Here is a 24,485-nt window from a genome sequence, read left to right as displayed (position 1 = left end):
ATATAACAAGCTGTAAAAAAGATGTATGGTATAATCTCATATTTAAAAAAAAAAGATACAACTTATATAAAGGCATTGAGAGGGATGGAAGGTAATAATGCAAGCTGTTAACTCTAGGTGCTGCGGATGGGGATAGGGTGAGAAGACGAATGAGAACTTTCACGTTCTGCTGTCCATACAGCTATACCAGTTAACTCTTTTATAATGAAGATACATTTGTGGATTTCTTAAATAAAAAAGAGAGAATCCATGAAAGTCATCAAGTGTACATATTGCAGGGATTTTTATAAAGCACCAACTCATGTTAATGAAGGTAAAAAAAAAAAAATCAAGAAATTTGAAGTTCTCCTTATTTCTTAACATGGCAAGAAATTATATTTAAAGCTCCTTAAAGCTGAAGTGCCTCTGGGCTTAGGGCTTGTTTCTCTTCCCTGATGATTTCATCCAGTCCCATGTCTTCTGTACTCTGCAATTCCCACACTTATATCTCTACTCCAGGCTTAAATGTTCAGTTTCCATTTAGCATCTGCACCAGTGTATATAAGAGATCTCTCACACTCAACATACCCTTCATCTCCAAACTCATCCAAAACCAACTGCTTTTATAGCTTTTGTTTCCATCTTGGTTTATCGCGGAGCATTGGTGGCACAGTGGTTAAGTGCTTGGCTGCTAACCAAGAGGTTGTCAGTTCGAGTTAACCAGCTGGTCCTTGGAAATCCTACAAGTACTTCCACTCTAGCCTGTGGGGTCTCTATGAGTTGGAATTGAGTCAACTTAATGGCAATGGGTTTGGTTTTTTTGGGTTTTAGTTAATGGCAACTTCATCTCTGCTTAAGCAAAAAACCTTGAAAGCATCTATCTATCAGGACATCCTGTTGATTTTACCTTCAAAATATTTCAAGAGTATGACCATACATCACCACCTCTACTGCTGCTACTCTGACCTAAGCTATAATAATCTTTAACCTGATCACAACACCCTGCACCTACTATCCTTACTCCTTCCCTCATCCGCAGTAGTCTATAGTTTTCAGCCAGGATCAGAATGATCCACTTAAAACCCAAATCAGCTCATGTCACTCCTGTGCTTAAAATTCTCCAATGGCTCCTCATTTCACTCAAAGTAAACTACCGAGTACTACCATAGCTTACAAGGCTCTACATGATCTGGCTTCATTGCTTACTATTGACCCTTGATCACTCCACTCCACTCCCCTCATGCTGGCTCCTTGAAGTTTCTCAAATAGGCCAAGCATATCTTATGGCCTTTGGCCCAGCTTTTCTCTGCTAGGATGCTCTTCTCCTAGGTAACTGCTGGCTGACTAAGTTATCTAGTGCTGCTATAACAGAAATAACACAAGTGTGTTGCCTTAAGAAACAGAAATTTATTTTCGTACACATTAGGAGGCCAAAAGTCCAAATTTATGGTACAGGCTTTAGGGGAATACTTTCTCTCTCCTTAGGCTCTGGGGAAGGTCCTTGTTCCTTGTTCACTGGCAATCTTCATGTGGTGTGTGGTATCTATCTTCCCCCGTCTCCACTTCTTGCTTGCTTGTTTAATCTCTTATATCTTAAAAGAGATTGATTTAAAATACGTCCTACACTAATATGATCTCATTAATATTACAAAGAAAACCCCATTCCTAAATGGGATTATAACCACAGGTATAAAACCAAAACCAAACCAAACCAAACCCGTTGCTGTCAAGCCAACTCTAGCTCACAGCAACCCTATAGGACAGAGTAGAACTGCCCCACAGAATTTCCAAAGAGCTGCTGGTGGATTTGAACTGCTTACCTTTTAGTTAGCAGCCGAGCTCTTAACCACCGTGCCACTAGGGCTCCCAACTACAGGTATAGGGGTTAGGATTTACAACACATATTTGGGTGGGAGGGGGGGAGGGGCACAATTCAATCCATAACACTGGCTAATTGCTTTATTCAAATCTTGGCTCAAGATGTACTTTGTCAATATGGACTACCCTGACCAACCTATTTAGTATAACTACTACTTTTAACCTCTTTTGTATTTTTTCCCCATTGTACTTATCACCTTCTCTAGGAAAAAAGGCCTGGCAATCCACTTCCAAAACATCAGCCATTGAAAACCCTATGCAGCACAGTTCTACTCTGACACAGATGGAGTCCCCATGAGTCAGTGTTGACTTGATGGCAACTGGTTATTACCTTCTAACATACTACATGAAGCCCTGGTGACACAGTGGTTAAGAGCTACGGCTGGTAACCAAAAGGTTGGCAGTTTGAATCCACCAGCTGCTCCTTGCAAACCCTATGGGGCTGTTCTCCTCTGTCCCATAGGTTGCTCTGAGTCCAAATCCACTCAGCAGCAAAGGGTTTGGTTTTTTTTGGTTTGCCACTGGTTAGAATGTAAGCTCCAGGAAGGCAGTGATGTTTTTGTTGTATTTACTGATGTATCTGAGGGATATCACCTGTCACATGCTCTATAAATATTCGTTGAATGAATGCATCCTAAAAGCCTTAGGCAAGTCTCTATTTGTGTACACTCTTGGTTTCTATTTCATGAACAATGTTTTCTAAATTTTGACAACTTCTGACAACAAGAAAATGCAGAGCTGTTTTAAAGCCTAGTGTATAGGAAATTTCAACATTTCCCTTTTTATCTAACTTTTGAATCATTCAGAGTTATTTCTACCAAAAAACCAAAACCAAACCCAGTGCCATCGAGTCGATTACCACTCATAGCAACCCTATGGGACAGAGTAGAACTGCCCCATAGAGTTTCCAAGGAGCACCTGGTAGATTTGAACTGCCGACCCTTTGGTTAGCAGCCGTAGCACTTAACCGCTATGCCACCAGGGTTATTTCTACGTAAGTCCTAAATATCCAGGAAAAAAAAAAAAAGTTTTACCCAAATAATAATCTTTAAAATCCAGATTTGTAAACATCTGGAATTGTGGAACTTTCTAGATGTTCAGATGTTTATCTTAATAAAACCAGCAGCCACAAAATAATAAAATCCAGCAACTGCTGACTATTTCAGTTTATTAAATATATAATTTTGAAATTTTATTTACATTTACTAGAGTTGCTAAGTAAAATGTACCATAAGCTACCAATGCTTTAGACACATCACCAATACTACCTAAAATTAAAAAATGTTATACTGTCAGGTAATGCATGATGGCTTGAAGTTTTTAGAGTTCAAAATCGCTATGAATGCATTATAAACCTGGAAAGTAGTTAATTGTAGACATTCAATATTTTTAAAGGTCTCACAGGTAGATGGTAAAAACAGAGTATACAAAGGCAAATTTTACATATCTTTTTTTTTTGTAAGTATATTCAACAATGTATGTATGCAATAAAATGTGCAGCCTCTAAAAACAAAAATAATTTTTAAAAATATTCATAATTTCACTAACTAGAAAAATTTATTTTGCTTTCCCAGAAACATGCTCCATAATTATTTACTAAACAACTTTTTACTACTCCAAAGGGATGAAAAGAAAAATAATAAACATTTCTAAAGAACGCTTTTGTTTGTGGTTCCTTAAAGTTAGCATTTTGCTACTATGAACTGAAACATAATCTGGCTAGATTTGTTAGGGGTTTACAGATGAGGCCCTGGCCACAGTGCCTGCGATGTAGCAGGCTACACATCACAACAATTTATACATAGTTGGGCTCTAGGGGTCAGAATTTAAGCTCCGTCACTTTCTGGGTGAGCATTTATCGTAAGGTGCATAGAAGTGTTGCTTAAATGCGAACTGTATGACAACTTCTGGGTTTGTGCTGTCATTGAATAAGTTTACAGGTAGGCATATCCAAGTGGCACGCTTAACTGTGGCACGGATCTATCAGCATGATTAGAACAAGAAGGAACTAGGAATTCAGAAGAAATTTGAGTGCATAACATAGCTCAAGAACAAAGTCTTGAAAAGACACAAACAGAAATCTGTACACCAACGTTCACAGCAGCACTATTTACAATAGCCAAGGTGGAAACAAAATGTGGTATATACATCCAAAAGAATATTACTCAGTCATAAGAGAAACGAAGCCTCAATGCATGCCACAACATGGATGAACCTTAAAAAATATTATGCTGAGTGAAATAAGTCAGTCATAAAAGGACAAATATTGTATGACCTCACTTATATGAAATACGGAAATGTACAGATACCAAAGTTTATTAGTGGTTACCAAGTGTAGCAGGGAGGCGGAAAAAGGGAAGTCACTGCTTAGGAAGCATTGAGTTTCTGTTAATGGTGGTGGAATAATTTGGAAAGGGGTAGTGGTTATGGCTACAGAACATGATGAAATTATTCAATGTTACTGAATTATACATGTAAAAATTATCGAATTGGCCAAAGTTTTGTTAGATATATATATTTTAACCCCCCAAAAACATTAATAGAATTCCTAAAAAAAAAAAAGCAGAGTCTAATTACACTTCCTGGCTTGTGGGGAAGAGGGCGGGGGAGTGGCGAAAGCCTGGTCAGTGTGTTTTGCTGTTCCTTGGCATGGTGTTATCAGAAAGAGAGACTAAATTTCCCACTGCATTGGAGACAGCTCCTCCCACCCCCACCAGGCACTGATGGAGGTTCCCCTTTCAGCTAAGCTTAACCGAGAGTGTTGGTCAAGATTACAGAAAGCTTAAAAACAAAACCAAACCAACCCGTTACTGTTGAGTGGATTCCAACTCATAGCAACCCTGCAGGATAGCGTAGAGCTGCACCAATATGGTTTCCAAGGAGTGGCTGGTGGATTTAAACCGCCAACCTTTTGGTTAGCAGTTGTAGCTGTTAACCAGTGTGCCGCCAGGGCTCCAGAACACTTCTGCCATTTAAAGCACACCAATTATTCTGTGCCAGTAACCTTGACTAGAGCAGAAAAAGGGAGTAAAGAGAAACCACAACCAACTACAAAGTGTTTCTTTGTACCTGCTTGCCTAGGGTGATTCTGGCTGACACCAACTTGAGCTGGAGGAGGTTCACAGTCTGCTGTGCTTTCTGTATCTTAAAATTGTTTCCAATTCATTGTGACACCAATTTCTAAGGATAACCACGTGGAAGAGATTAGGTCATCGTAGATTTATCAAAATTCACTGTGTTACGGGGTGCTGGTGATGAGAAATAGGCCTGGGAAGCTGCCCATCCATACAATCAGATAAATACTGAATTTTGAAGCGGTCACATGTTTTGCCAGACCCCAAGATTCTTAACAGTTTTGAGCTTTGATGTTAATGAGATTTCTGCTGCTGTTGTTGGGTGCTGTTGAGTTGGTTCCAACTTATAGTGATCCCATGTGACAGAGTAAGACTGTCTCGTAGGGTTTTCTAGGCTGTAATCTTTACAGAAGCAGACTGCCAGAACCCAAAGAAAACAGCTGGATGCGTAAGTTCGAACCGCCAACCTTTTGGTTAGCAGCCGAGGGCTTAACTGCTGCACCACCAAGGCTCCTGATATCCCTAAGCATATTAATATGCAGTCAGACCTGATAATCTAAGTTTCCCAGATAGGATCATCTGTATTGAAAGGGTAGCTCAGGTGTAACATAGACGCACACCCATGCAGCTTTCCTTATCCTTAGAAGCATGACACTCAGCTGTTTGGATGCCAGTTGTACTAGTTATTGTATATTATTAAACACTAAATATACCCTTATAGCAATTTAAACATTCTTCAGGTCACCTCTGCTGTATAACTATCATTTGCCTAGGTTCAAATCCTGGCTTTGCCACATCTACTGTGTTTGACTTACTTTCTCTGTACTTCAGTTTTCTCATCTGTAAAAGAGGATTTATAGGATTCACAACAGTGTCTATCTTATAAAGTTGTTGTGAGGATTAAATGAGTTAGTTAATTCCAGTGAAAGTATTAAAACAATAGCTAGTCCACAGTAAGTGCTTATGTAGGTGCTTGCTATTCCTCTCACTAGTGTAATACTCAGTGCTGTATGAGGTGAGGGGAGTAATCTGGACTGTCTCTCCTCCCTCCACTCTAAGGCCCTTACCTCCTGCTCCTCTGTGCCTCATCCATGCCTTTACTTACTCTGTCTGCTCATATTTGCCCTCTCTACTGCCTGCATTTTGATTTATTACAACCCAGCACTTGTTCTTGCCTGCTTAATTTTCAGATTCCCTGCACCTGCCACTTGCTTCGAAGCCCAATCCCTTTGCCACTTTCTGCCATTCTCAATACCCATTTTGGGTAAATTCTGGATAAATAATAACACTCTTGCAAAGGAATACCATAACTAATTATTCACAAGTGTATGGACCTTGTACCTCAAACATCAATCTCTTATTCAATAAAGATGATAACAGTACCGGTAATGACAAAAGGATGCCTGACATTTGATATAACATAGAACTGACTGCAGATAAATCTAATCTCAAATGATTTAATCATTATTCTTCACATTTTACCGTTACTGTAAATGTATGCCCTGAATTATAAAAACTTTTTTCACTTTTCCTCCATTTAACATTTCTGCATTTGATATTAATCACAATTGCTGGCTTTTAACAACTCATCAATCATTCTGAAAAGCACATTTAAGTGCCTTTGGTCACTTAAAGCAACTCAATATTTATATAGATCTCATCTTAATGTCTCCAAAGTTACAAACTGTTTGAAAGAATTAAGACTATCCAGTGATCAACTGCAAAAAGAGTACAAAAAGCTTCTACTTTATTCTATCCTTTTTTTCCCCCCTTTTTTCTCCCTAATTAAATGTACCAAGTGATAACTCCCTAATTAAAAGTGTCAGGTACTCTGCTAATTACTGGGGATAGGAAGACAAGACATAATCCCTACCCTCAAGTAATTCATGGTTTAGGGAGGAAATAGATACGTACGATTCCCTACGTATCTGAAACACCTGCCCTCTTCCCCATTCCCTTGCTAACTGCAGTTAGGAAAAACTGTCCCTGTCCCTGCACAAGATGGTGAGAACCTGAACTAAGGCAAATGGCAGAGGTGAAGAAAAAAGGAATGGCTTTGAGATACACTGAGGGGAAAGGATCAACAGGGGGGCTGGCTGTAGAAAGACAGGGACAGGGCACAGTAAACGATGATGTGTAGGCTCCTGGCTAGCATGACAGGGAAACAGTGCCTTTAAATAAGAATGCAAGAAGAATATAGTTTTGTGTGGGAAGAGTTTCTGGAGCCTGTGAGACTGTCCCTGGGTGGTGCAAAGAGTTAATGTGCTTGGTTGCTAACAGAAAAGTTGGAGGTTCAAGTCTACCCAGAGGTGCCTCGGAAGAATGGCCTGGAGATCTGCTGTTGAAAAATCAGCCATTGAAAACCCTAGGGAGCAGAGTTCTATTCTGACACACATGGGACTGCCATGTGTTAGAATCGACTCAATGGCAACTGTTTTGTTGTTGATGGTGGTGGTGGGGAGACTGTCCAGGGTGCACAGCCTGCCCTGGCATTCATTAAACACTCTGCTTACCCTCACTTTCCAAGCTCATGATTAAGGTTCTTAGATACACTCCTCCTGGGACTTTCTTTAACATATCATTTTATTAACATTTTAAAGGAGGGGAAAATAAAAAGCTTATTTGTCCTATACAGGGCCAAAGGCACACGGGCTCTGACAAATTTGTCAGTTTTTGTTTTCAGTAATTATGAGTTAAGGCACTTGTTCTCCTTCCTCTGAGAAGGACTGATTTCCTTAATTGTATTAATAGCAGCAACAAATGTCAGTCAAGTAATTAGGTTACAGAGGGAAAAAAAGAGCACTTTATGAGAGCCTGGAGAAATCTTTTGGGTGGTTGAAGGTTCTTTCAGAATTCCACAGAAATGAGTCCAGGTGAAAAAGCCTCCAGCAATACTCACGGCATCTAGGTCCTAGGACAATTTTTGCCAAAATGTGTTCCATGAAACACTACTCTGCCAAGAGGACCCCTCATCTCCTCCACTCCCAAAGAACCCCGGCGATTCTATGTGAAATATTTGTGACCTGCCAAATTTTACAGCTTCATCTTGGATACTCAGATATTGTGGGGATATTAGAAGCTCTGAGAAGTCCTACAGTAGAGAAACCTGCTCAACTTTGAACCCAGTGTTTGTTCAGGAAACATTTCCACCATACAGCATTACAAGTCAGCATCCCTCAAAGCTAGCATGCCTTGGAACACATTTTGGGAAAAGCTCCCCTACGTATTCCTTCCCGTGTTCCTGACAGCCACTGCCTTGGCTACTCCACACTTACCTACCTCCGTTGCTCCACAGCACCTCCTCCTGACTTTCCAGTAATCATCTTGGCTGCCCTCATGACCCCATCTCTTAAATCATGAACTGAAACTTCAACTTGCTCACGCTGTTGGAACTGACCCTGCAGGTCCTGGCTTTGAGGCTGCACAATCACACAAAACACTCACCACCAAAGGACCTTCAGAGCCAGGGCCCAGGATACTTGAGCTCTATGCATTGAGTCTAAAACTGGAATGGTCCTTGGCTTAAAAAATCAGATGAAATCACCTATAATTCTGCCAGTCCATTTTCTCTCCATTCTCTCCACTTTCCTCTTCTTCTCACCTGCAATATATCCCACGATCTAACAGCCATGGAGGCACACAATTTAGTAAACATAGAAAATCTCCAAAGGAACTTTTCTTCTCCTGGAAGTGGTTATAAAATTTGCATACCACAAATTTTACATCCCTTTTTGGATGTAAAACCCAAACCAGCTGTTATGGAGTCAACTCTGACTCATGGCGACCCCGTGTGTGTCAGAGTAGAAATGTGCTCCATAGGGTTTTCAATGACTGATTTTGCTGAAGTAGATCACCAGGCCTTTCTTCCAAAGTGCCTCTAGGTAGACTCAAACCTCCAAAAGGTTGGTGGTTCAAACATCCAGCAGGCTCCATGGGAGAAAAGGCCTGATGATTTGCTCCCAGAAAGATCACAGCCTAAGAAAACTATGAAGCAGTCCTACTCTGTCATACAGGGGTACTATAAGTCAGAATCAACTCAATGACACACAACAACTGAAAAAAATCTACACACCCTATCAGTTTATATAAAAAGCCACCCATCAGGAGTCTTAAGAATCAAACTCAAAAACCCATTGCCACTGAGCTGATTCTGACTCATAGCAACACTATAGGACAGAAGAGAATTGCCCCCATAGGATTTCTAAGGAGCGGCTGGTAGACTCAAATTGCCAACCCTCTTGGTTAAAAGCTGGGGCTCTTAACCACTGTGCTACCAGGGCTCCTGAAAATCAAAAGAAGGAGATTATTTCCTGCTGATGGAGGGCATGAAAAGCTCTGCTATGAAAGGGGAGACTTCTGAAGCAATAAAATTAAAAAATTTTATTGACTTCATAAACTTTGAAAGAAAAACAGATGAAAGAAAGGAACTTGAAGGCCCAAAGTGGGGTTTTTGCTAAGAGTTATAGCCTACTCGGGAACCCACTGGCTGCTCTGCACGAGAAAGATATGTCAGTCTGCTTCCTGAAGATTTACAGCCTTGGAAACCCTATGGGGCAATTCTACTCTGTCCTACCTACCAGGTTGGTATGAGTCGGAATTGACTTGAAGGCAATGGGGTTTTTTTTTTTTTTTTTAAATTGTACTTCAGATGAAGGTTTACAGAACTAGTTTCTCATCAAACATTTAGTACACGTATTGTTCCATAACATTGGTTAACAACCCCACGACATGTCAACATTCTCCCTTCTCAACCCTGGGTTCCCTACTGCCAGCTTTCCTATTCCCTCCTACCTTCCAGTCCCTGCCCCAGGGCTGGTGCGCCCCTTTAATCTTGTTTTATTCCATGGCCCTGTTTAATCTTTGGCTGAAGGCTGAGCCTCAGGAATGACCTCATTACTGAGCTGAAAGGGTGTCGGGGGCCATATTCTCAGGGTTTCTCCAGCCTCTGTCAGGCCAGCAAGTCTGGTCTTTCTTTTTGAGTCAGAATTTTGTTCTACAATTTTCTCCAGCTCTTTCGGGAACCCCCTATTGTGATCCCTGTCAGAGCAGTCTGTGGTGGTAGCCGGATATCATCTTGTTTTACTGGACTCAGTCTGCTGGCGGCCACGGTAGATGTGGTCCATTAGTCCTCTGGACTAATCTTTCCCCTGTGTCTTTAGTTTTCTTCATTCTTCCTTGCTCCCGAAGGGGTGAGACCAATGAAGTATCCTAGATGGCTGCTCTCAGGCTTTTAAGACCCCAGATGCTACTCACCAAAGTAGAAATGTAGAACATATTCTTCATAAACGATATCATGCCAGTTGAGCTAGGTATTTCCCCGAGATCATGGTTCCCACAGCCCCCAGCCCAGTAATTTTTTTAATAGTGAACTTATTTATTCAAGATGTCCGGTTTATAAATTAACCAGAATCTTGGCTCTTCCTCTTCTTTCTACCCACACTGCCAAACTATTTTCCACTTATTCACAACAAATTATGTACAGGTCCATAGAGAAAAAGAAAATCAAACTGGTCAATGTTTCATAAGGCTTGTCAAAGATGCAGTTAAAACCAAAGAGCATTGTTTCAATTATCTCAATGACAAGTAACCAAGAATGAACTTCCGTTTCTCTTCACAATAGGAAAAATACATCTTTTTTATATGCACATCCTTCCAGATGTTACTGATTTCCATGAATTTTGTACCTTTTTTTTTTGGTTTGCTTTTCCAAACTTGTTTTCTCTGAACCTGAATTCCAGCAGGTAAAACATCCCGGCTTTATACTATTTCTGTGAACTAATTTCTGTAACCTTCTGCCTACTTTATGTTGCCTACTTAAAATTATCCGCTGACTTCTACCTCTCAGCCCACTGTGCTCACTCTGTCTTGCAGTTACCGACAGTGTTCATCGACTTCGTTTTTAAACCTCAATTTAGCTTCATGGCAGTACTGAGTAAAATGAGCTCTACCAAGAAGGAAAAAAAGCTCCTTAGGACCAGCCAGTCCTTCACCCCAGAAGCTTCTATTTTAAATGCATCTACGGGAGTCCCAGGTCAGGACCCACCAGGACTGCTGTGAGAAGCAAGGCTATGTTTATCTGGGAAGTACGTTTTTTTTTCCCCTAGGAGAGAACAGAGTAGGTTAGTAAAATTAGAGGTTGAAAGGTCAAAATTTTGACATGATTATTACTTTGTGACCATAGGAATGTTACTTAACTTCCCTTTAAATCAGAGAAATGCTTTACTGCTCCAGTCTCATTGCTTAGGTACACAGGTAGTTGGATGTGGGTGTCAAAAATCTATTTGTTGGCAATTTTTGAAAATACACCTGACACATTACCCAGTGCCGTCGAGTTTCTGGCACATTAGAGGACTCTAAAAATAGGCTCGATGACAGCCTCTAATCTATCCCAACTCTCCTCTTTATTTTGATACTATCTCTTTTAAGACAAACACTAATAAAAATCCCATGTAACTGAAAGTTTAAATATTTAACAGCTTACTAAGTATTAAATGGTTAAAATGGCAAAAAAAAAAAAAAAAAAGTTTAGTATTTGCTGTCCTCACTCCCTGCTATGGCATCAGACCAGCAGGCTCCCGTTTTTTCCCCTTGGCCAGAAGCACAATAGCATTGTGTGTTAAGCTTGTAACAGTGCAAGGGATTGTTTCCATCATGCAAAATTCAAAAAGCAAATACTTAACTTGCTTATTTATTATTTCCAAAATTTTTTCTGGCTGAGGCAGAAAGGAAGCTAGGAGGAAAAAAACAAGCCAATTCGTCAATGATAACCACTTTTCTGGTTCTGAATTTTAAAAGCACATTACTGAAGTCATGTTTGGCTACATCTAATATGATTATTCCTACGAAGAAGAAGTTTAACTGTCTTATTCATTTGATAATGAAACCAATCTTGCTATTTCTTTGCTCAAAATCCTGTAATGGGACTGCAAGGCTCACAGGAAAAAAAAAAGCAAAACTCTAGTTTGCCAAAGGGACCAACCCTTCACCATCAGAATCTGGCTACCAATCAGAGCGTCAGCTCCATCCACTCACAGCCATGTGTCTAATGCTCTAGCCACGTTCTTGTGTTTTCCTTTTCTCAACTTTTATACTCTTTTCATACCTCTTTCTCATTTTTCTTTTACATATGTTGTTCCTTTAGTGGATAGACTTTCAATACGCCTATTCATTCATTGATATCTACTTCAAATGTCACCTTTTTTGAGGAAATTTCCTTGACTCTACTAGTTAATTGCTCTCTTTTTTCTATTCTCTAAACATGTATTTTGTACCTCTACTATGACATTTGTCATGCAGTTACTGTTTTAAAGATATCTAATGGGGGGAGAAGTAAACCCTGGTGGTGCGGTAGTTAAGAGCTACCACTACTAAGCAAAAGGTTAGCAGTTTGAATGCACCAGGTGCTCCTTGGAAACCATATGCGGCAGTTCTACTCTGTCCTGTAGGGTAGATATGAATCAGAATCGACTTGATGGCAACGGGTTTTGGTAATAAGCGAGAAAGACTTGAACTTTTTGAGGGCAACATAATATAATAAAAACTTTGGATTTAGTCTAGTGAAACTAGTTATATAGTCCTTGAGGTACAATGGTTAAGCGCTAGCTGCTAACTATAAGATTTGAGGTTCAAACCCACCCAGTGGCCCCACAGGAGAAAAGACTTGGCGATCTGCTCCTGTAAAGATTATAGCCTTGAAAACCCTATGGAGCAGATCTACTATCACATGGGGTCGCTATGAGTTGGAATCGACTCAACGGCACCTAACAATAAGCATGTTATTACCATTGTCTTATATCTAAATAAGTTGTCAATTTTAGACTACAGAGGTACCCAAAGTATCTTCTTTGCTCAATACTTTTATTCACTAATTTGCTATTTCACATCTAAATAAGCAACTCTGATGAAAATAAATCAAGGAAAAAAATTACTGGGTAATGTTAAAGAAGAAACACTGGTGATATGCCACCAATACTGAACTCCACCAGTTAAGTAATTATTAGGGGGCTTAGGTTTATATCAAGAAGATCACACACACACACACGAAAAGTACTTTTCAAGCACTGTATATATTATAGTTAAAATAGATTCCATAGTCAAAACAGATTCCATGTTTCTAAGAAGTCATGCAATATAATAGTGTATCATTATTATTCAGATCACATACATTATCATATAGCAAATAACAATTCATAAATATTAACTACTAGTTAGAGATTTTAAAATGCAGGTCAATTTCCAATTATCCAGATGAATTTTGGATTACGCATTATGCATGAATACACAAATAATCCTCACGCTTTAGCCCATGCACTGGTTCTCTACCCCTTCAAATCAAAATCTGCCAAGAATAAGAGGAAAAATTTCTGCATTGTTACATTTTATTCTATCTTCTTTCCTTACTTATCTCCTCCCTACAGAAGTGTTTCAAAGAGTAAAGTGCCTAAACGCTGGAGGAGCAAAAGCAGACGTTTTGTAAAGTAAAAAAAAAAAAAAAAAAAAGAGATACCCTAAGTGTAAACTTTTTTACATGTGAACACTAGCTTCAGATGGCGAATAATTACTCTATATATCACATAAAAATATATACAATCTTATAATAATTTCTTTGAGTTTTTATCCTTGTCATAAGTCAGTTGGGAAACAAAGGTGTGATAGTAAATCTAATTATGTATTACATTTAAATAACCATAATATAAACGGGGCTTCATGTGGCCTAGTTTAAGTAAAATCTATTTGAAGAAACAGTATCCATAATAAAGTACAATAGAAAGAAATTTAAATCTATACTTATCTCTTAAAACAACTTCAAAGAAAAAGAGTATGTATTTAAAAGAGCAAAACATCTTAAATATTTTCTTTCTGTCTCATCACAATTTTCTCCATGCAGACAAACTGCTCCCCAAATTTCTTTGTCTCACACTCTAAAGATTCCCCATCTCTTCCCTCTCTCCCAACACAGTCCATTAATTCATTCATCCAACACTATTTATCGAGCCCATCCATAAGTTCTAGTCTCACTAACCATCCCCTCCTCCATTTACTGTCTCAGTTTTTTAATAATATAAATCAGCCTAGCCTCTCAGACTACCAAAATGAAGAAATTTATTACTCAGATTCTGCTTCACAGGGGAGAGACCAGAAGCTAGCAAGCAAGGATATTTACTACAGAAAAAAGAATTGAGGACAGGAAAAAGAGAATTTTGCAAATATTTGCAATTTGTTAACTTCTCTTATATCCTTGCTCATTTAGCTTTAGATTCCCTAACAAAAAAGGGCTTATGAATATTAGAAACATATTAACCCACTGAACAAATATTATTGAAGCACCCAGTATATATCAGTCACTTTTCTAGGTTAGAGATATTGCACTCAACAACACAAAAAAAGGCAGTTATGTAACATGCTAAATGGTAAAAAGTGCTAAGAGGAAAAAAATAAAGCTGGGTAAGGGAGATAGAGAGTGCTGTCAAGTAAGTGGCAGCTATAATTTTCAAGGAGGTCAAGAAAGGCCTCACTCGTCTGGGGTCTTAAATGCTAGCAAGTGGCCATCTAAGATGCATAAATTGGTCTCAACCCACCTGGAGCAAAGGAAAGAACACCAAAGACACAAGGTAAATATGAGCCCAAGGGACAGAAAGGGCCACATAAGCCAGAAACTCCTTCAGCCTGAGACCTGAAGAACTAGATGGAGCCTGGCTACCACTGATGACTGCCCTGACAGGGAACACAACAGAGAATCCCTAATGGAGCAGAAGAACAGTGGGATGCAGATCTTAAATTCTCATAAAAAGACCAGGCTTAATGGTCTGACTGAGACTGCTGGGACCCGGACAGTCATGGTCCCCAGACCCTTTGATGGCCCAAGATTGGAACCATTCCTGAAACCAACTCTACAGACAGGGATTGGCCTGAAATATAAGATAGATGATGATGATGGTGAGAAGTGAACTTCGTGGCTCAAGTAGACACATGAGACTATGTGGGTGATTCCTGTCTGGTGGCAAGATGAGAAGGAAGGGGGGACAGGAGCTGGTTGAATGGACACGGGGAATACAGGGTGGAGAGAAGGAACGTGCTGTCTCATTAGGGGGAGAGCAGCTGGGACTGCATGGCAGGGTGTGTGTGGCTTTTTGTATGAGAGACTGCCTTGATTTGTAAACTTTCACCTAAAGCACAATAAATAAATGTAAAAATAAAGCACTTAGAATTAAAAAAAAAAAATAGAAAGGCCTCACTGATGACAGTGATTAGGCATGTAAGTAAGTGGGAGGTTAGCGTTCTAGGCAGAGGGTAAACTGCAGAAATACTAGGGTATGTGCATACTTGATGTGTTCAAAGAGAAGAAAAACTACACAGCTATTTAAAAAAAAAAAACAAGAAACCAAACCCATTGCCATACAAGTTGATTCCGATTCATAGCGACCCTATAGGACAGAGTAGACCTGCTCCATCGGGTTTCCAAGGAGCACCTGGAGAATCTCGAACTGCCAACCTCTTGGTTAGCAGCTGATCTCTTAACTACCATGCCACCAGGGCTACATGGCGCAGGGGGCATATTTGGTGTTGTGCTCATAGAGTTAATAGGGTAGGGGTTGGGGCTAGATCAGATAGGGCCATGCACTTCACTGAAAGAACAGAGGCTTTTGTTTTGAGAGATGCGAACTCATTTAAGGGCTGTGGGTGGTGGAGAGACAACGCTCTCTCCCCCTTGAGGATCACTCAAGCTGCTGGGTAAGAATAGACTTCAGGTGGTGTAGGTTACACCCCTCAACTCCAGGACAACTAGTTTTTGCCTTTTTTTTTTTTTTTTAGGTTAGATCACACGTTGTTGGAATGATCCTGGGAGAAGCTGAGCGTGGCTTGAACCAGGGTAATAGCAGTACAGGTGATGAGGCATGGTCAGAACTTGACATGTTTTGAAGCAGAATTTGTTGACAGACTGGGTGTGTTTATGACAAAAGAGATTCAAGAAGCCTGAAGTTTTTGGCCTAAACATAAGAAAGAATAGTTGTTACATGCAGACATGGAGAAATCTGGGCCACACTGAAACAGTGTTTTTACTTGAATTAAAAAAAAAAATTCTTGTCTGTATTTGTCTTCTAATGTGGGCAAGAATTGTTTCCCCCAGGACAGGTTTTAATAATCACCGTGTAGCATGACCAACTTTTATAGCTGTTTTCCTTCTGCCAACTATAGATGCTGGGTCAGTTAACACGGGGGGACGAACAAAAACAAAAATCCTGATCTAGTCAAGGCTTAGCAAGGACTGCCGTGGGGGTGGGGATAAGTCAGAGGACACACTTAAACAAGGATGAAGAGGTTTAAAATATTTTTCAGACCAGTAAAAATTAGCTCCCTATATTACAGAAAAGAAGGGGCACAGAGAGTACAAGACAATTATCAGAGGGTGGATCTGAAAGGAGGTTGGGATGGATGGGTCTATAAGTACCTAAGAAAAGGCCTTTTTATTTTTTGAGTGAATATCCTTCTAGCATCTGAGGAGAGCTGGTTAAGTTTAAATCTTAATCTTTCATGACAACTTAAGTCACATTAAAAAAAAAAAACCCGTTGCTGTCGAGTCGATGCCTACTCATAGTGACCTGATAGGACAGAATAGAACTGCCCCATAGAGTTTCCAAGGAGCACCTGGTGGATTCAAACAGCTGACCTTTTGGTTAGCAACCATAGCACTTAAACCACTTAACCACTTGAATACATATTAAATGAAAACCAAATTACCATTGATCCAAAGAATATCAAAATAGTTCCTATTGAGTTCATTCATTCTCTATTTTTCACATTTCAATTTTCATGAGAAAAGGGTTTGCCTACAGGCATAAGATTTAAAAAAGAAACTTCCTCCAAGTCATTATAAAAATACAAAAGTTTTACAAACAACATATGTACTAAAGATGTATACTTAAACATGTTCTTAGTTGACCTAATAGTGATAAAATAACCCAGTAGAATGGGCAGGAAGTACTACATTAGTCTTTAGTTTAGAAACCTTAAAAGGAACTTCCAAAACCACATGGTTGTAGTGGCCACTCACTACAGGGAGTTGTCCGTTTAGAGCAGAAAGTAGAAGACAAGAACGATTTCTGTGCATTTATCAACAGAGACCTCTCCAAACTTCATCGTCTTCCTTTTCTAGTAGTAGTCCCCTCTCCACTTGAGAGTTGCCTCCCAGGAGGAATGCGATATGACTACAACCTTAAATACTGATTCATTCCAGTCACCTTTAATTGCTTGATGATGGAATGAGAAGGGACAGAAGCTACTTCAAGAAAAAGGAACTTCCACTGATGGAGAGAGAAAAATCTTCCCTTTTGTCACATTTCCTCTTTTTTTTAAATTTCATATTCAGAGTACGATGTAAGTCATGAAGAGACCCCTGGAATTCCAAACATGGTGCACGGGTTGTGGAAACCCTGCAACATAACCCAGGCTTCTGCCTGGATGTTGGAGAGGGCAGGGGCAGGGATGTGCAGGAGTGTTCATGGTACAGAGCCAGCCAGGGCTGTGCAGCTGCAGCAGGGCCAGGGCTTGCCTCAGCCTCCCTGCTGCAGTCCTATGACCAACCCCACCCCTCGGGCCCTCACAGTGCATGCCCCCTGAGACCCACAGAAGGAAAGGGTGAAATCACAAGGAAGAAAATCTTAGTGACAATGATGGCATACAGATCAAAGGCTCAGTTCATCTTGTTTAGCAGGTTTATGCCCCTGCAGAAACAATGTGGAAACAGTTACATGAAATAAACCCATTTCAGTTTGTAAAAATATTTTTAGCAGAAATTTCCTGTCACATGGTTAAATTTCTACCACAGAATAGAATTTCATTCCTACTTGAAAGAGTCAATTTCTCATTAATATGCCCTTTAGAATATTCCAGAAAACCACAGTGGCTTAATAATAATAACATTTAAAAACAAATTGATGCCTGTCTCTACATTGTTATCTTTTCAGGGAAAAACAAGTAATATCCACTCCCTTTAACTTTCTTTGCCAAAACAAAATAGGATGCTAAGGATTTTTTGTTGTTGTTGTTTTAACAAAGCAGTACTCCATGCAAGTAGCACTAGAAAAGGATTAGTTGTAAATATGGAATTTCTTAGTTTTGTCCACACCAGAAAGGAAAGGAAAAAAGAAAAACCTTTCCTTTCTTCCCCTGGATTCCTCCCTTCAATGACTGAATTTTCAAACTTTACTAATGTTATTAAGAATGAGTCAGAGAAATAGAACTCTTAAACAAATTATACTTAGCTAACCCAGAAGAAGCCTCCTGGAAGAGCCCCAAACCATGAATAGTAGTACATATCTCAATGTTAAAAGTTGAAAAACAATGTAAGCCTTTTTCTTAACTTTAAAACAAAACCAAACTCTACCACTTGTATGCTCTCAGCATGCTGTATTATAAACTGACCCTCACGCACTGAAAAAAAAAAAAAAAAACACATGAAAACGATACACTAGAAAATGAAACTACTTACCTTTATCACTGGACATGATTTCACATATACTGATACTTAGTCTAATCTGGCTTGATAAGAAAATATTAGGCTTTACTCTTTCAAAGGTCATGTGATAAAATCTCAGTCCTTGCTATAAAGGCTCCAGTAGACTGGAGATTACACAGGATCAGCCAGGAGTTCTGACTGGTGCAATGTCACTTTAGTGCATTCTCGGACCTCACTGCTCAAAGACAACCTCCTGCATCATATGCCACACCTCCCCAGAGGAAGAGCTGCTGCCGTTTTTTCATGAGACTGAGTATATGCAGAGGGTGGACAGACTTCTATTTATTACAATAAAATAAACAATGTAGGTTCATGGAACCTTCAACTGCCCTAGAAATACATTTGGGAATATGATGGTTTATAAATTGACCAATGCCTGAACTATTAGTAATGCTCTAAAAAGGCTAACATGAAAACAGTTTGTTTCCATTTTAACCGGGTCCAGGTCTTGGACCAAAGAGGTGACAGATTCTGACTCACAGGCTTAAGATGTTAAAATCTTATTATAATTCTCTTAGAAATGCTATTTACCAATTACGAATTTCCTTTCTAACACAGCTCACTGATTTGGTGAATAAATCGTGCACGTGAATTTCCTAAGAAAACCAAGTTTTACATGATACTTCAAAACATTGTTTAACTGGCAAAATATTATTCATTTTTTACCACCATAAGTTTATATAACATAATCAGTACTTTTCATAGCTGTCGAGTTGACTTCGACTCATAGTGACCCTATAGGACAGAGTAGAACTGCCCCATAGGCTTTAAATTCATAGGCTTGAAAAAATTAGAAAGTGTCAGACCTAAAATATTTATAAAATCATACTAAGATAGCAGGCTATAGCCGGCTCGCTCACAGGTGAACACTATCTCTTCCATCCTCTCCTTGGTGTGTCTAGATGCAGTGGTTCTCAAAGTCTAGGGTATACCAGAATCACCTGGAGGGCTTGTTAAAACACAGATTGCTGGGTCCCATCTCCAGAACTGGATTCAGATGGTCCGTGGCGGGGCCCCGGAATGGAATTTGCATTTTTAACAAGCTCCCAGGTAACCCTGACTGCTGGTGTGGGACTATACTTTGAGAACCACCAGGTCAGGGTTGAAGTTTTGACTCACTCACTAATGGCTTAAGGCACTGACTCAATTGCTCATCTGCTAGAATTACTGCTGCTTCAGGTCACAGCAGGAGCACAACGTTTAGGATGAGGTATGAGGGTTTGTTCTCTGGATTCACACACACATACTTTTACAGGGACTGCTCATCAGGAAATGGAAATCATCAACCTGATAATTTTTAATAAAAGAATTTTGTTTGCATAAAATTCAGGAATAAGTTCCATTAGAAATCTAGAAATGAATCAAGAATTAGAACACAGAGAAAAGGAGTCAAAGAGAACAAATCTGAATTATCTTTTATTTTCTCCCCAAACTGCACTCATGTGTTTCAATTTCACCAAGGCAGGAAAACTGCTGAGACTTAATTCCAAAACCACTTAGACTTGGCAAAATTCGGTAATTTAAAAAACAGAATGTTTCTCTCACAAAAATGCCTGTGATGGTTAAGACTGTGTGGCAACTTGGCTGGGCCATGATTTTCAGTATTTATATGTGATCACTCCCATGATTGAACCTGCTGTGAGTAGCCAATCAGTTGAAAGGGCATTTCCTTGGGGGTGTGGCCTGCACCTGCAGAGTTCTGGCTTTTTTGCTCTCTCTGGATCCTGCCTAACGTAGTGCCATCGAGCCAATTCCGACTCATAGCGACCCTATAGGACAGAGCTGCAGGTACCTCCTATTCATCTGATCTCCTGCTCTTGGGACTTGAGCTACCAGCTTATCTGCAGACCTTGGGATTCATCGATCTTCACAGCCCGAAAGTGGGAGCCCTGCTTTCCAACCTGCCAATCCTGGGTTCGCAAGCCCCTGGGGCTATGTGAATCAAGAGAAGCCTCTATCCTGATCCACAAACTTGGGATGTTCCAGCCTCTACAACTGCATCAGCCATTTCCTTGATAAAATCTCTCTCTAGATAAATTTACATGCTTTACTGGTTTTGCTTCTCTAGAGAATCCCACCTAAGACAATGCCCAAACTTCTGTGCTTCCTAATCTTTTCATGGCAATATTTAAATTACAATCTCAGGTTTGGCTTTCAAACAACTTTTTTTTTTATACCTAACATTTATTTTTTGTCAGGTGCTGTGTTAAGCACTTTCCGTGTAGTGTTTCATTGAATCCTCACAATCGTTCTATAAGATAATCATAATTTGTAACCATTTTACAAAAGAGAAACTAGGGTGAAGACGTTAAAAATCTTGACCAGTCAGCCTAGTAAAAAGATAAATTGAATTCACCTTTCCACAACAAGGGACGATACAATGGAATTCACTTGTCAATCTTTAGAGATGAAAGCCAGAACGTCAAAACATGGTTTGCAGCTAGGAAGTGACCATAAAAATAAAATGTAACTGCTACAGTTGGTTCTCAATTATCCACGAGTAGTAGATAACCTACAATTATATGCACCTTCTACCACAATATCAAAAGCAAATTCTAAGCTACCAGTAGCAGCTATGGCAGTACCCACTTATCAGGTGATCCAGCAAACCCACCCCTAGGTACTTATGCAACTGAAATGAATACATTCACATGAAGACCTGTATGTGAATGTTTTCTGAGGTTTTATTCATAATCACTGAAAACTAGAAACAACCCAATTTTTCTTGAGCTGGTGAGCAAATAAACTGTGGTATATCCGTATCAATAAAAGGGAATGAACTAAAGACACCCCCATATATGCATTTGAAAGAAGCCAAACTTGAAAAATTGTGTATCTGTGATTCCATATGATAGCCTGGAAAAGGCAAACCCACAGGGACAGAAAACTGATCTGAGGTCACCAAGGACTGTTGTTGTAGGGAGGGAATGATTACAAAAAGGCAAGGCACGATTACAGAAAGTTATGGAGCTGTTCTTTATCTTCAGTATGGTGATGGTTACATGACTGTTACAAAACTGCAAAACTCACAAAATTATACACGAAAGAGGGTAAATTCTACAGTATATAAATTAACCCTTAACTTAAAAAAAAATTAAAGGGCAAATAAAATTATTTTATTCTTTTAAAAAAAAAAAAAAACCAAGAGTCCCAAACAGAAGGTTTGTCTTGGATATCATAAACCCCAAAATAAATGATTTCTGGTGCATTCATTGCTTCTCATTTTTAGTGGTAGAAATAGTCTCTGGTTAACTCTATTTCTTTTCTGTGGTTTTCAAAAGTCTTGGCATACTCAAAAGAAGTGAGCGAACTTGTTCCTCACACAAAATGATTTATAAACTTTGAAGTTTATAATAGTATATCGGGGGAAAAAAAAACCCCGTTTCCGTCAAGTCAATTCCAACTCATAGTGATCCTATAGGAGAGAGTAGAACTGCCCCCATTGGGTTTCCAAGGAGCACATGGTGGATTCGAACTGCCAACCTTTTGGCTAGCAGCTGTAGCTCTTAACCACTATGCCACCAGGGTTTCCAGCATACTGAAAAGGAGTTTTCAAATAATTACATTTAGATACCTTAATTTATTAAGATTATTTGTCAGAGATATTAAAAAGCCCTGAAAAATACCAAAAATCCATGCAAAAAAATTCACAGCTACTCACCAAATACCCTGACCACTATAGACTTAGAAGGCTGCCACCATCACTTAGCCCTCTCCTCCTCTTTGTACAGATGTTACTTCTGTACAAATTCTGTTGACTAAGGAGCCTATGAAGTTCTGCCAAACATTCACACGGTGTTTCATAACCGTTTGTTTCTTCATTATATTGAACTTAGTTTTTCTTTTTATGAAAGGTTGGTTACATTACTTCCAATAGCTTACTAAGAGACATTTATAATGGAAATGATCTAAAATGAAAATTTTAGCATGTAAGCTGTGCTTCCTGAATTAAAACATACTAATCCAAAATGTTTAAGGGAGCGGGTAAGTAATATACCTCAGCACTTTTATTAAAAGTTAACTGGCACAGCTTCTGTCATGAAATTGGGAACTTCCATGTATTTTGGCCAAGTTGGTTATGATAGATTATTAATTACCAATAAACATATTTTTGTGACAAAACAACAGTACAATTAAACCACATGAATGTCAGTACTTAATTTTGTTTAGATAAAACATGGAGTAGAAAAATTTAAGTACTTCTGACATTTACTTATTTACTAAAGAGTAAAATCCTCAGAGTGATAACTCCAATGTTATTTAACTAGAGGACAATGTCCATTTTCATAGAATGAATCTAATCTGCATCTTAACTGGATTTGCACTCTTTAGTGTTCTAAAAACACTCAAGAATATTTGGTGTTAAAATAATACCCTCATTGGCTTCAAAATAACACATTTTAATAAAAACAATTGATGCACAATTTCCATTTTGCTTGTCTGTGAGCCGTAATGAAGTAAGGTCTGGAAATTCTTGAATACATGCCAGGTAAATCCTGTTGCTTGAATATTTTTGTATGAAAATGTTTTTGTACAGATCTTCAAAGCAAACCTATTATCCTTGAACCTCTATTCTTTCTTTAAAAGTAGTTAGTAAAAATGTTTTCTATTACTTCTTTAGTAATGTGTTCAGTTGAAGTCCCAACCACACACTACTGCTGCCTCAGTCTACTTCCCAACAGTGTCACACTATACAAATGCTCTTTCTAGCAGCTTAGAATCCCTTGCCTTCAACTCTTCCCTCCATACCTACCATGACAGTGTCCACCAATAAGGCTCTGATATTCTGAGGTTGCTATGAGTTACTATTAAAAAAAATTATTGCAACTAAAACATTTTTCACTATAAAAGTATTCTACCCACCCTCAACCAGCCTCCACCTGCTGCTCCACAGTGTGTTTGTTCATGCTTACGGAACCCCTTATCATACATAGATTCTCCCCTGCCTATTCTATCCCTTTGTATTCTTCTCTTTCTCCAGTATCTGCTCTGGTAAGTGATCCATTTGAGGACTGCAACTACTCCGTTACGCAGAAGACTCCAAAATGTCTATCTCCAGTAATAAACCTCCATTTTCAGCTTAATTCTCTAATTCCCAAATGTCTGCAAAATACTTCCTTCACTGGGGAAAGGATATCCTTGAAGGATAAGTAGGATTTTCAATAGGTAGCAAAAGAGGGAAAGGATATTACTTTAGGATTTGTAGTGAAGGAATCTGTGGCAGGTCTGCAAACTTTGTTGTGGCTTGCAGAACTGTCCATCACTCCCCAAGAAATGATGGCTGCTCACCGTACTTGGGGGAGAATCCAAACTATGCAAGATCTGAAAGTTCTGCCTCTGCTTACTTTCCCAGCCTGATCTGTTGCCACTTTACTTTCAAAATGGTATGGTCCTAAACCACGTTCCCTCCATCAATCAACTGGTTTTGAGACGGAAGTCAAGAAAAATGTTTTCATAAATTTCCAAAGGAGCCTATTATTTTTTCCAACTTTGAAATAACCACGCGACTTCCAAAAAAGATTCCTCTGAGGCTCTAAGAAAAACAAAACTTTGACTCTACCCTTGCTAGGTCAGACAAAGAATGAAATACAGCCAGTTACTTGCTACTAACTTGGGAGAGAAGAGGAAAGGCTTTCATTTTTCTATTTTTGGTCAGTTGCCTGATCCAGATTTCTTCTAATTGTTGCTGTTATCGGATGCAGTCGAGTCGATTCCGACTCATAGTGACTCCATGGGACAGAGTAAAACTGCCCATAGGGTTTTCTTGGCTCTAATATTTACAGAAGCAGATCATCAGGTCTTTCTCCCCATGCAGCAGCTGGGTGAGTTCAAATCTTTAGGTTAGCAGCCAAGCACTTTTAACCATTGTGCCACCAGGGCTCCTTTTCTTCTAATTACTACCTTCCTTTCCCCAAGATCCTAATGTATTGATTACTGGTATAATAGCAGCTTCTTAAGCCTTTTGTGTTGGCCTGAAGATTCTTAAAGGCCAAACTCAGAAGGCAGAAAGAAGATACCCTTAAATATAACCAGTACCT

General features: G+C 39.3%; 1 protein-coding gene across 4 annotated transcripts in view; it reads right to left on the bottom strand.

Moving 5' to 3' along the window:
• Positions 1–24,485, bottom strand: part of FGD4 (FYVE, RhoGEF and PH domain containing 4) — a 245,009-nt gene that overhangs the window by 90,056 nt on the left and 130,468 nt on the right. Inside the window, exon 1 of one of the 4 annotated variants that reach the window (XM_049882787.1) lies at positions 18,421–21,537. The exons of the other annotated variants lie outside the window; for them this stretch is intronic. Coding sequence (XP_049738744.1) covers positions 18,421–18,511 — 91 coding nt within the window. The 5' untranslated portion in view covers positions 18,512–21,537. Of the gene's footprint in view, positions 1–18,420; positions 21,538–24,485 lie in introns of those variants that run through there. 4 annotated transcript variants of the gene reach the window in all.

Source organism: Elephas maximus, chromosome 4, assembly GCF_024166365.1.
Source record: "Elephas maximus indicus isolate mEleMax1 chromosome 4, mEleMax1 primary haplotype, whole genome shotgun sequence".
NCBI classification, from domain to species: Eukaryota; Metazoa; Chordata; class Mammalia; order Proboscidea; family Elephantidae; genus Elephas; species Elephas maximus.
The sequence above is the reverse complement of the archived record's forward strand: the minus strand, read 5'-3'. Positions and strand labels throughout refer to the sequence as shown.